The 13702-nt window shown below is 42.6% G+C and overlaps 1 protein-coding gene across 1 annotated transcript in view; it reads right to left on the bottom strand.

The window, feature by feature from the left end:
* Positions 1-5209: 5209 nt before the first annotated feature.
* Positions 5210-13702, bottom strand: part of dnajc11a (DnaJ (Hsp40) homolog, subfamily C, member 11a) — an 18664-nt gene continuing 10171 nt past the window's right edge. The window contains exons 12-16 of the mRNA XM_063208396.1: positions 9993-10062; positions 9298-9355; positions 8886-9028; positions 7534-7663; positions 5210-6580 (exon numbers count right to left, since the gene is read on the bottom strand). Coding sequence (XP_063064466.1) covers positions 6555-6580; positions 7534-7663; positions 8886-9028; positions 9298-9355; positions 9993-10062 — 427 coding nt within the window. The 3' untranslated portion in view covers positions 5210-6554. The remainder of the gene's footprint in view (positions 6581-7533; positions 7664-8885; positions 9029-9297; positions 9356-9992; positions 10063-13702) is intronic.

Consider the following 13702-nt stretch of genomic DNA (forward strand, 5'->3'; position numbering starts at 1 on the left):
CATTTTTAAATTAATGTAAAATTCACAAGAGTGTAAAACAGCAGTTTAATTCTGTCCAGTGATCACTTGTGACTTGATGCTAAAGATACCAGTTACTTCCAGTGATTATGCTAAGCTATGCTAATAATTCTGATCCAATGAATCTAAGAACTGAAAACACTGAGAAGAAAATGATATGCACATTCACGAATAATGCTGGGAAATACTGCAAATATGTGAAAATCAAAAAAGGGTGGTCTGTTCCTTTAAGAATGTCTCATTTGCCATATGTAGCCCATAGCCAATCTTGTCAGTTGTATCTATTCAAACAAACTGCAGTCATCGCCTTTCCACCCCTCCCTCTCTGAATGGAGCCCAAGATCTGGAACCCTCGCTATCCATGGAACCCCACGCTGTCTTTTAGATCGGAAAAAGGTGCAAAAGCAGCATGGGACGTCCCAGGTCAAGACGACAAGGCTTGGTGTGGCAAAACTCCTGTAGGCAGTTAGTTCAGTAGTGGGCTCAAGAGACGTATAGGAGTGCAAACACTAACGGACAGAGCAACAACCAATCAGAGGTGCGTTTCTCGACAACATCGTTGCTAACCAAGTTACCAACTTACTTGGTTGCAATGCAATTAACCATTGGAAACCTACTAAGTTACCAACTGGTTAGCAATGGTGCTTTCGAGAAACGGGGTCCAGACCTCCAAGTTAAATCACAAGATTCTGAAGGAAACACACAGTGTCAAAACATTAATCATTATGTTTGCACCACAATAAAGAAAATGAAAAATAGCGGAAGCGAAAGCCCAACTGGGAAACTCCAACTCCCATTGTCATTGTGACACAGCACTCCACAGCACACTGCACACAACAAAATTGCATTTATGCCTCACCCGTACAAGGGGGCAGCCCCCAATGGCTCCCCAAGGGACCAGTGCGACGGGACTATACCATTCTCAGGGTACCTCAGTCATGGAGGAGAATAGGGGAGAGCACTGGTTAATCACTCTCTTCACACGCCTGGCGGGTTGGGAGTCGAACTGACAACCTTCATGGACACTCATCATGGGTAAGTGTATAGGGCGTCAGACTTGTAGCCCATAAGTCTGACGCCCTAAACACTTACCCATGACTGTCCATGAACAGTATTAGAGGGCTCCAGTAATCTCTGGCTTTGTCTTGTAGATGTAGACCAGCCTGACTATTCCATTTCCCCATCACAATATTCACAGCGCTTGTTTCCTTCATTTCTTTGAAGGTTGATTTCTCAGGAAAAAACAAAAACAAAAACCAGTCGATGACAGGGTGGCTGGCCACTAGAGAGTTGAAGGCCCACTTCTCTGCAGCATCAAAGTCAGCAGGGAGTGGGCCCAGGTTATACTTAAAATGCACTTCAATTAGAAAGGCTGAGAAGGGTGCAAACAAGTTGGAGGTTGGACAAGGACACCGGTCTGAGGTTAATGTATTTAACAAGAAATTTGCATAGCTGAATAAACAAAACAATCCAGAAGCAGTTGCAAGATATGCAACCACAGCACATTTAGTGGACAGTATTCATAATTAACCACCCAGGCCTATGTTATTAGGCCTGTTTAATAGAACAAGTGATTTGCCAGATAAGACTTATGTTCCCTGGAATTCTAACATGAGCATTAATATGAAACCTTCATGGGGAAAAGATGTGCACACTTTCAACTCATTTGGTGTAGGCCATCAATATCCAGTGGTCTATTACAATACATGGGGAAATTAGTTTTGCTATTCTGAGAGCCCATGCAAGACCATAAAATAGACAAAATGGGGAGATTCTTAGGGTAGCATTGGGGTTATATTTTCCCATTCAAGTAAAGCACCACTGCTTAACATGCCGTTGCCCCTGTGGACAATGTCCTACTAACTTAACTGACAACCAAAATGCAGTGATTTCTGCCACATGAAAGCATGTGATTTGGCATATGCATGTTTTGTGGTTAATTGTTCACACGCACGGCATCAAGCCATGATTAAATAACCCAATGTGTTACTCTCCAGGAATGGCAATTAAACAAAAGACAGCTTTAAAAGGAAACAAACACTAGGTTAACAGGAGTGGCTGTAGTGTAGGATGGATAGCAAAGCTAGCCACTGGCTTGTAATTTTCTGACATTTAGCAGGACATTGACTATGCTCTAATGGAGGCAGTGGAACCCCTTGTAAAATTGAAGTGACCTAGTTCACGAGTGCAATGTGCATTTCTGGCATTCAGTATCTAAAGCGGCTAACAACAAAAGCAAACTTGCCTTTATTGTACTTTATTCTCGCAACAGAAAATGCTACGCCAACTAGCTAGCTCGTCATATGTCTACAATTAAAGGCCGTGCTATTGTTTTGCTAAAATGTGGTATTACTCATCTCATTTCAGTAGATAACAGGCCATGCAGAACATATGTGAGGAGGGTTGCAGGTTGGCCACTATTGTGTTTGCTTTGCAGAGATGCATTGCCACCAAGAGAGCTTGCAAACAAAGGGTCAATCAGACAGCCAAATAACGTTAGCTACAATGCTAGCTACATATGCTTGTGTTTGTATGGAGCTAGGCTAGGATATATGACGGAAGGCTACTGCCCTACAAGCAATTGCCTATGTAGCTATGGGACAAGATCCATTGGCAATATAGAGACATCGGGTATATCAAAACCAGGGCGTGAGTGGTGTTGCATGCATCAAAGCAACAACGCCCAAAAATACGTTTCCAGCTTCCCATTCATAAACACGCATGAGCTCCAAAAATGAGCCATAGGTCTCCGAACACTCCCTCTGGCTACACAACGTCGCTGCTGCGGGTGCCTGGCATGGTGAACGCTGCCTGGGCTACGACGCAGCTTTGTTCGGTTGGTCACGCCATCCGGTCCGCTTCTACCATTGTTCAAAAGCTCTGTGCAACAAACAAGCAATACTCAGGTGTTTAATAGAAAAAACTAAATATTACCATACGAGCTGCCTCAGCCCACGTGCGCTCCTTCTTTCTCTTCTGTTTGTCCTTCATTTCCTCGCTCTCCTGTCTCGGCTACGTTAGCAAGCTTGTTTCAGTGCGTTGGATATGAAGACCGTTCAAGGCAAACCCTGCTAGCCTTGGTTTCCGAATTTTGTGGCGCTGCTTCCTCTCGCTTGGTAGACCAGAATAGGTTTTCCTTTACGTCCGGACCCGACGGTGTGTAATTTCGTTGCTCCGTTTGCATTCGCAATCGCTATTATCTATTCTGGTCGAACAGCGACGTGCTCTTCTTTTGTAAACGTTGGCTGGCTGGCTTGGCTAGTAAACATGCACAGGGCGCACTGGCGAGCAGACCCCAGCAGCTACAAACGCTCCGAGCATACTGCAGGAAACCCTCACTTTGGAATGCAAGAAGGGGAGGACACAACAACGAGGTCAAAGGTCAAACTCACTGCAGGAATGCAACACAAAACAACTCTTCCCAACCCCCCTCTCTCATTCGCTTCTCAGTGAATGTTCACTGACGTGCCTGCCTGATGAAACGCTATTGTAGTCCAACCCCTCCTTTTAAAGACACACTTTATGCGGAGCAATGGCGTCGTTTGGTTGGCCCTCAATTTGTATGCATTCTCACTACTGTACTAGAACTACATCACCACACACAATAGATAGAGTAATAATAATGTGTGAATCTCTAATTGCCAACACACAAAGCAAACACAATAACTGCAGTTAATCAATACCCATACATACACAGCAATTAAGCAAATAATAGTGGGAGAAAAACACACACTACATCCATGATTATAAACATTACATCCACAACCAAATAAATAATGGGTTGTTGCTTTGCAGGATTCCAATGGTGTTTGTTTGGTAAACAAGACAGTCTGTTTATAGGCCCCATAGACCCACCTGATATGGATTTCTGTAAAGTGCCCTGCACATACAATTAGATACACCTGGTGTTGCTCAATTAGCACAGGAATCCTTATTAGTGAAAACATAATGTATGCCTATTGCTTGACTATTTGTGCTTGGTGATTCAGAGAAAGAGAGAAGCAAAACTAGAAGCAAAACCTTCAATGACTGTTATTAAGGTTATTGAATATGAAAACATTACTAACATTTGATGAAAACATTCCAGAAGGCCAGTTCATTTGCTTATACAGGCACTGCAAAAATTGAGACCACCTCAAAATTAGCAGTTTCTCTGGTCCTACTACTTTTTAAGCCATTATTACTACTTTTATGCCATTATTTGATAGGACAGTCTGAGATGGTTGAAGGAGAGGATTGTGCACATCCCAGGGAAAGGCGCAGGACGAAGGCCAACTGTAGTTTTCAGAGTGAGAAGTCTGCATACTTAGAATCCATGTTGTTGAATTTTATTTTTTCATGGCATGACAAAATAAAATACAACAAAAAGGATTCTAAGTGTGCAGACTTCTCACTCTAAAAACTACAGTCTGAGATGGTGACAGGAAGCGAGTGGGAGAGAGAGACGGGGTGGGATCGGGAAATGACCCCAGCCGGACTCGAACCAGGGTCACCGTGGGCATGCAAGCCCAGATGAGGGGGGGCTTAGCGCACTGCTCCACAGTGCTCCAAGGTCCTACTACTTTTTGGCATGTTTCAGTAAAATGTGTCATTCTTTAAACTACTGACAACATTTCCTCCGAATTTGGAGCATTGTCCTGCTGAAAAAGTCATGAAAATGTCAGAGTAGAGGGAAGCAAGTTTTCTTCCAATATAACTTTGTTTGTGGCTTCAGTAGTGCACCCTTCTGTAAACTTTTGGGTGAATTATACTGCAATTTTTGCTGCGGCTGTATTTGGAAGAATCATTGATCTACTTTCCTGTGTATGCATGTTATAATATATACTATTATACATAAAATATACTATTGTGACTCCATATGTTCTTTTCTTATCCTATACATAATTGTCTGGCATGTCGCAACAATCTATATTTTATCATTATTATTATCTGGCCTCTGAATACATAGGGAGTGATATTTATTATGTGCTTGTCACTTACTTGTCCCTTGACATAATCATGTAATAATATCTTATGTAATAATTATGTCTCATCATTTTATGTAATAATAATGTCTTTTACGATTTCCACTAAGAGCAGCAGCAAGATACCATCCAATTATTTCAGCAAGACCATTGACACACTGCAGAACATTAAAAAGCATTTGTACAAATTTTTTTAGTTTAGAACAAATGTCTACTGAACAACTTCATTCATAAAACTGTAGATATTTTATTTTGACCATCCACCCCGTCTCATTAGTTTACAAATCACCACGTGTAGGCACTCATGCATCATCTTCAATGTTCAAAGTGTTCCCTTCAGGTCTCTGCAAAGAGGTGACAAACCACTCAATACTTCAAGTAACCAATAACACTTTTCCCTTTATCACCGGGCATCAGTGCAGTGAAGTAGGAAGTAATAATCAATTATTATTGTTTCTTTCCACCATATGGCACAAGAAAACACAAAACTGTATTTCAGTTCTTGGCCAAACGAGGAGAGTTCAACACAGATTTTACAAATGTGATTTTAGTGTGAATTTAATGTTTATATAAAAGATCACAGGGTAATCCCCGATTGGTTGTAAAATGCATCTTATACGGTTTTGACTACTCCCTTCTGTCATAAAAAAGCCACATTCATTACTTGATGTAGGGATTACTGATACAGCCATTTTTTTCTGTGGCGTTCAAAACCATTATTTTCTGGTTTCAGACTTTCTTGAACTTTGTAAAATGAGAACAGTTAGGCACATTCCAAAGATTAAGTTTGTTTTCCTCACAGAGTCTGCCAGTGTCGACCACACTCTTGAGTCATTCTGAGTTCTTTCAACAATATATCATAAAATATTGCATAAATATAATGTGACAATTATCAATAATAATCTATAAGTATTCCACAAAAAGTTTCTCAGGCTAATTTATTCTGTGCCATTTAAATAAAAATGCTATTATCATACATCACAATGCTGACCGTTGCACGCAATTATCTTTTTTGTCGTTTTTTTTCCCCTGTGCAATTCACTGAATTGGTTGAGCAGCATGCTTCTTCAACACGTTTATACATGGCAAGTAATCCAGGGGATGACAAACTCCCACAGGAGTTAAAATGAGGCACTGGTGCGTAATTTATCCCCCCCTTTATACATCTCTTCGTACATAAGGTGTTCAAATGCCCATCAAAACCATAACAGATATGATCTTTTTTTTGCTGAGGGGTCTAGGGTGTCAAAATAATAAAGGAATTTGAATGATAATCTGAAAAACAAAAAAACAAAAACAAAAAAACACTAAACACCCATTTTCAGTATACGTTTACGAAAAGGGCACAAAGTTCCAGAGGATCTTCGATGTGGCATGGCATCCAAACAAGTCCCATTTTATACACAGCAGCCTTCCTAGAAAACATTTTCGTTTGCTTTTTTCTTTTCTTAAAAAAATGAACAGCATACAGATGGATGCACATATGTATGACTTCTAGGGCACAGCAGGTATCTCGAGTCTTATGCAAGTTTGTCCTTCCAAAGTCATCCCCTCCTTTGCCCAGCAGAGGTCCTAGGTGTCATTGTCAATTCTGTGAGCTGCAGCAAAAGACAAAACAAAAAAACACATCTCATGGGCAACGCTGATGACACTGAGGTCTCATTTCAAGACACAGAAATAGCATGCTGGGCAGTTTATAGACGCAAGTCCATTACGGCAGCTTTGGCTGCAAGGAACAACCGTCTCACACACAATATTGGTGTGGTGGCAGCAGAGAAACTAGGCTGTGTGCTGTGCTGTACTGACAGAGAGGTGTCGGTTCTTGTTTTGTTAAAATAAAAAGCCTGCCACGCGTTTCATGCATCCTTTTTCTCAACCGCCTGATTCTAATTTGTCACAGTACATTGCTTAATTTGTGAAACAACGTCCATATTCACAACACTACCTCTTTTTAATATGTGTTCTATGTATGTCTGCTGTTGCTCAGTCTTGCACTTTATATGTCTGTGTGGCTATTGTATAGGTACTCTTGATGTAATGTATGCTTACTGTCTTTGTCTAATTGTCTATATCTAATTGTCTATGTCCACACCTAGAGTCTAGAGTCTATGTCTGTCTGCATGGGAAAATAAGAAACGTAATTTCAATTCTTTGTATGACCAGTGCATGTGAAGAATTTGACAATAAAACCGACTTGACTTGATATTCAGACCGAAGGAACAAAACGGTTCTTCACTTCCTCTTTATAAGAGAAGACTTTAAGTGGCTGGTCTCTTTTGTAAGGTGCTTTGGACAAAAAGGTCTGCTAAATATAATGTTACGTCGGATCAGATATTGAAGAAAACAGTTAATAGCTACTAAGCTCTAGGGACTGTCAGATTTGGTGTAGTCTAGAGGGGAGTGATGTACATGCTTTTAAGAAAACTTTCTGTGCTTGTGATGAACAACTGCCACCATTTTCAGAAACATTATTTTACGGTTCAAATAAAAACAATACAAAAAAACCCACTGGGTGTTGATTACTTTAAGACACCATAAGGTAAGTCCTTACATTGTTTCGGTATCCTGAGAGGTTCTGTGTCGGCAGACAGCACTTGGTGCATCACTCCTCGGAACTGGTAGAGAACCTTCAGGCTCTTCTCCTCCCCCACACACGGGTCATAGAACCCAGGTAAACCACCCTGTGAGGAGCAGACATACATGTATTGAACAAACAAACATCTCATTTATATTCTATAATGTATTCCGCAATAAGCTGTATTATAATTTAGACCTGAGACACAGCAGTTGCCGTGGAAACAAGAAACAGAATTTGCTACAGTACACCGATTTTTCACCTTAAGGCAATAAGAATCACACTCTCACTCAAACATACACAATACTTGTATCAATGGACAATGTCTATTTTTTTTTACTCTTGCTATTGAAAGACGTATTTCAGCAGGATGGCTGTAGTCAGTGTTTAACATGGCCAAATGTTAAAGGACCAGTTTGGTCAATTTCAATATGCTGTTGTATTGCTCACGCTACCCTTGACTTGTCAGTACCCGGTGATGCCACATTTTTCGGCTAAGCCCTTTCCGAGATATGAGCTATTCTAATGGGGGCAGCGTTTGTTTACATTTTTTTTAAAAATGAACATAGGCCTACTCCAAATATTTTCCCAAAAGTAACGCTGTTTGCTAGTTGTCTGCTGATGTTGTTTAATCTTTTGGATGGTTTTGGAAATAAATAAAAACGTTTTTTTTAAATGTAAATGAAGAGCTGCCCCCATTACAATGACCAAGATCTCGGAAAAGGCTGAAGAAGAAAAAAAACAAACCTCAGGTACTGACAAGTTCAGGGTAGTGTAAGCATTACAACTGCATGCTGAAATTGACTGAACTGGTCCTTTAAGGCAATCAGGCAGTGCAGTTCAAACATACAAATCAAAACATTTTCTAATTTTTCATCAGTATTGAAATTCGGCCTACACTTCGACAGTAACCTTAAGTTTCCTGACCGGGTGAATACACCAAAATCGTTTCTGTGCAGCAAGAGCGATACGAGCAATTGAAGAGGCTAGAGTATGTCCATTAAAAGCAGAGTGCAAACATTCCAACGATCTCACTGGCTGTGGCGGCTGTCGCCGAACCGCGTCATAGCTAATTTGCACAATATTCCCAGGAGTTCAACTACAAACTGTCGCTCGCGTCGTACGATTCGCCTCTAGTCTCCCGAATCGCTTTTGTCGCGTGACTCAATACAAAGTCAATTACTTCCGTCGCTCGCCTCGCTCATGTCGTGGCCGTTGTATTCATGCGTTAAGAGCATTGTCCAACTTGCCTGCTCCGCACTTATAAACCAAAAAAAAAAAAGACTGGACATCAAATGAGGTGTCTCTTAGGGACAACATGGTGTGACCTTTGAGGCTTCTGTGAGGATCAGCTTGGAGTCCTTCACCAGACACTGCAGCGGCACCGTCACGTCGATGACCCTTGCCCTTTCGTGCCTCCTGCTGTTGTCCGTCACAAACTTTCCGTACCAAGCGTTAAGGATTATCAGACCTGAAAGAGAAAAGAAAAACAAAAAAAGAGAAATTGAGGATTATGAGACCTAAAACAAAGACAAGCTAACCCAGGCCAACCCCAAAAAATAAAGAAGAAGAAGAGAAGAAGAAGTTGTGTGAAGTCAATATCGTCTCACAGAGGCGGGCGGCTTCACAAGATGGATCAGCACTGCCGTCATTGATCAAGGCTTTGGCTGTTCCTAGATGAGTTATCCGCTTCCATCCACCAACACACACGCACACACACACACACACACAGAGACTCACCCATTCTGGACTCCTCGGCTTCAATGATTCTGCGTACGGACTCCTGCATCAGCAAAACCTTCAGAAACAGAGAGAGGGGAGGGGGTGGGAGAGTCAGGTTGGGAGCGTCAGAGTCGTAGTCGGCCCCCTACTTGTGTATGCACGGCGAGGAGGTGGGCATTCATCTCCCTGACAAAGGCACTGATGGGAGAGAGATAGAAGGGAAGGGAAGGGAAGGGCGCTGCTGGCACCTCCAACTACAGCTACAGCTATGGAGCGCTATGTGCTTCTCCCATCCCATCACTTCACACAGTAGAACTCGGCCAGTTCCCTAATACGTTTGGATCAGGGTGGGATAGGCGTGTATGTGTGTGTGAGAGAGTGAGTGAGTGAGTGAGTGAGTGAGTGAGAGTGAGAGATGTTTAGTGAGTGAGTGAGTGAGAGAGCGTGTGAGTGTGTGAATGAGTGAGAGAGAGTGGGCGAGTAAGTGAGAGAGAGAGAGAGAGAGAGAGAGAATGAGCGAGAGAGAGAGAGTGAGAGAGGGAGTGAGCAAGCAAGCGAGAGAGCGAGTAAGTGAGAGGGAGAGAGAGATAGAGAGTGAGTGAGAGAGTAAGTGAGTGAGTAAGTGAGTGAGTGAGTGGGAGAGTGTGTGTGTGAGAATGATGGTGTGTGTGGATGTGGGTGTTTGGGTGGAGTTGTGCTATAGGCAAACTCACGGCGGACTCGGCCTCCTCTTTCTTTCTGGCGATGTCCGTGGCAGAACTCTGTCGGCGCTTCTCCAGGTCCCTAAAGGGTAGGCAGGTAACACAGCAAAACAAATAAACAAACACACAAACCAACCAACCAAACAAATAAACAAGAACAACAAAGGGCAATGAGTCACAAGCCAGAAAGGTGTTTTTTGAGGAGTAGGAGTAGGAAGAGGAGGAGGAGGGTGTAGACAAACTGGGCTACTTCTCAGTGACTAGACCCAGGGATGACCGGAGCACACAGCATACTTTTAGAGGTTTTTTATTTTTTGGTGCACAAAGTGACTGACGTTTCGACGCACCTGCGTCTTCTTCAGGTGCGTCGAAACGTCAGTCACTTTGTGCACCAAAAAAAAACCTCTAAAAGTATGCTGTGTGCTCCGGTCATCCCTGGGTCTAGTCACTGAGAAGTAGCCCAGTTTGTCTTAATTTTACTGTCATGGACTGTGAGCACCACAAGGGCTGAAGCGCAGACATCCTTTCTCTGAGGAGAAGGATGTGTCGTGTCATTGTGTTGTGGCATGTAATGTCAGACAGATAAGAGACGTTGGGTAAGACTGGCCACCGAAATAGAAGCCGGGCTACACGCCACGCGCCCCAACACAGAGTTACACAATATTTTCTACAAAGTTGACAACACACCGCATCTCTCTCTGTCTCCGCAATGTTATTGACATGTCACAACGACACAGAGTGACTTGCAAGATGAAAACCTGTCAATGGAACGCTGACAATGAGTGTTTTTTGTGAAGAACGTGCCACCTTTCTGAGAGAAATTGATTTATCTGTAGCCCACTTCAAGAGTGTGTCGAGAGGACAAATACCCTCGCCAACCAACCTAATCGTAGAAACTGTCAGTCTTGCTTTACTCCAGTCAGGGAAGAGAAGAGCGCCTCTCCTTTTCATCCAACTCTAGGCAAGTAAGCTTACTTAACAGAAAATACCTAGAACTCAAATGTCCACACGATATAGAATATACTGTAAACTATACACAATTATATGCATTAAACACAGTGATTACTGCTCATGACTAAAGCAATTTCAACGGGTATTCCAAAAAGCAGATTTATTCACCCAACTATGTCTATTAACTCAGAGTAAGAGGTATATCTACTAATGAAAGAACAAACTCACACCATTCCACTGTTGGCAGAGATCCTACTAAGATGCTGCTTAGCTTACACTTAGCTGCCACTTTTAGGCCCTCGGTATGCTTGCTGTAGGATACGAGTGCGCTGGCACGATTCCTGCATGAGCGTGTTAACTTGCATAGTTCATGTCAATTTTACGCACGTTAGATACTGCAACCAAACGCATGCGTTAAGTGAGATATCTTTAAACTGAAAGACTGCACGTTCCTTGCAAGTGCTTCTGGAGAAAACGTCAATGGCGTCAACTTTTCAAGAGCGTCTCTAGCTTGTCCGAAATTACAAACATTCGATTTGTAATCATACTTCCCAGTTGCACTTTGACAAAGGAGCGTGCAAATGTTGACGTAGTAGCAGTATCGTCTCCTTGTCTGGGGAGTCCTTTTTATTTTGTTTACAGTCTGTTAAGTGCAAAGAAATCCCGCACACTGTCCATTCCACCAACAAACTTTAATACAACGTTTCGGTCATCCGACCTTCTTCACCTGAATGGACAGTGTGCGGGATTTCTTTGCACTTGACTGACAACCCCGCTGGGATAACATCCTACGCACCTGCCCAACTACAGAGGTGTGCAAAAGTGTCTTTATTGAACTGTTTACAGTCTGTTCCCAGCTTCCGAATCGCAATGCTGTTCTCTCTGCCCCTGGATGACACCGCCAGTATTTTGTGTGTTGGTCAACTGCTTTTAAAGCAAGCATGTGCAGTTGGTTGCTTGTGGTGACGCACGTAATTTGCGGCTCGCAGCAAGCGTATAGAAGGTCTTACTCAAATCGACAGTGATTTAGGTACACAATATTGGTTACAGTCCCTGAAACAATGTTAGAGATGACGATGAGCGCCTCAGCCATGGATGATATGAGATTCGAACCAGCAACGATCTGATTCCAAGACCAACTTCTTAAGGCCAATTTATACTTATTGGCGCTGACGGTTGCAGAGCCTGTGCAACCGTCTGTGCGCGACCACGCCCCCCCGCGCAGAGGCTCTGCAACCGTCGTCGCGCGCCTCAAAAAAATCCTGACTACGCGACAGACGGTTGCGAAGGTTGCAGAGAAAAGGCGCTGTGATTGGTCGTCTCGCTACTTCCTTGTTCTCCTGGCGGCACAGTTCTCCGGTAGTTTACGAGAGCCAAACTGTCAATATTCTGTGGAATACGAACGCTTTCTTTCTAGTCTGTGTAAATAAATGAAGCTACAATGACTGAATTAGTAAGTAACAAACAAACAATACGTAAGGGTTAACGTTCGGCGAGAAGGTCGCTACCGTGGAATAGCAGCACGACAGAGAGAATCTTTAGACCCCGACGCGGAGCGGAGGGGTCTTGTTCTCTCTGAAGTGCTGCTATTCCACAAAGCGACCGACTCGCCGAAAGTTAACCCGCTTATTATATGGATATACTTAAATGATTCACACATGGCGGGGACATTTCTTTAGACCAGGGGTGCCCAACCTTTTTTTAACCGAGATCTGCTTTTGAAGTTGATGGTCGGCGGTGATCTACCAAGTCAAATTTAAGGATGTCGGTGTGAAAGTTTAAGAACACCATTTATTAATCACCATTATTATGAACAAAATGTTTTTTAGTAGGCTATGGCCGTATCTTTTCAGTGTGTTTTTAAAGTGTGTTGAATAGCCTATGTTTACAAAGCAATGCAGCACTGATAGTATGCAGACATAATTTCAGTCCAAGTCCTAAACAACTGAAACAATTTTAAAATGATCAACATTTGGTATATAAAAGGCATATGTAGGCAAATAAAATAAATAATAATCTAAAATATGATGAAGTATTCTCAAATGCCTTCAGTTGTACAAATTAAAAAGGGCTCAGAAATTCAGAGACAGAGAAAGAGAGAACGCATTGGATTGGTTAACACCCCTGTTAAGAGTGACTTCTTCTTTTTTTCAGCTCTCTGGGACAGTAGGCTTTCTATTGTGAGTTTGGCCAATCGTTTTTGTCCACAACTGGAGCAAGAAACAACACAAATTGAAGTGAATTCCATTCATGTCAACTACTAATATTTCCCTTACAGTTAACGATGATGCATGCGATTAGCGATTTGGACGAAGATCCTCGCATCTCGCCGCGTCATAACGCATCGTTGCGCACATGTTACTCACCCGATGTTACATGTTTGCACACATGAACCAACTGCAATACCCTCACAGTCACTTCCTAATGCTTTCCCCTCATTCTATTTTACCCTGGAAGTAATTATCTAACCAATACAGTACCAGCAGCTTGCTACATAGCCTACTTTTAAAAGACAGTATTTTTCCGTTACATTATACGTCTCGCGATCGACTGCCACTCCCCCCGAGATCGATTGGTAGCTCGCGATCGACTGGTTGGGCACCCCTGCTTTAGACCTATTTAATGTTAAGATTGTCGCTGCGCAAAACAAAACAGTGCCGTTGTGGAACACCGCTAGGCAACAGCTAGGTAGCCAGGACAACAGGTGTTGTCTATCACAGCAGCTGATTAGAGTGACAAAAGACCGGACCCCCTGCGGAGTGATATGAAAC

Source organism: Engraulis encrasicolus, chromosome 10 (genome assembly GCF_034702125.1).
Source record: "Engraulis encrasicolus isolate BLACKSEA-1 chromosome 10, IST_EnEncr_1.0, whole genome shotgun sequence".
Lineage (NCBI taxonomy): Eukaryota > Metazoa > Chordata > Actinopteri > Clupeiformes > Engraulidae > Engraulis > Engraulis encrasicolus.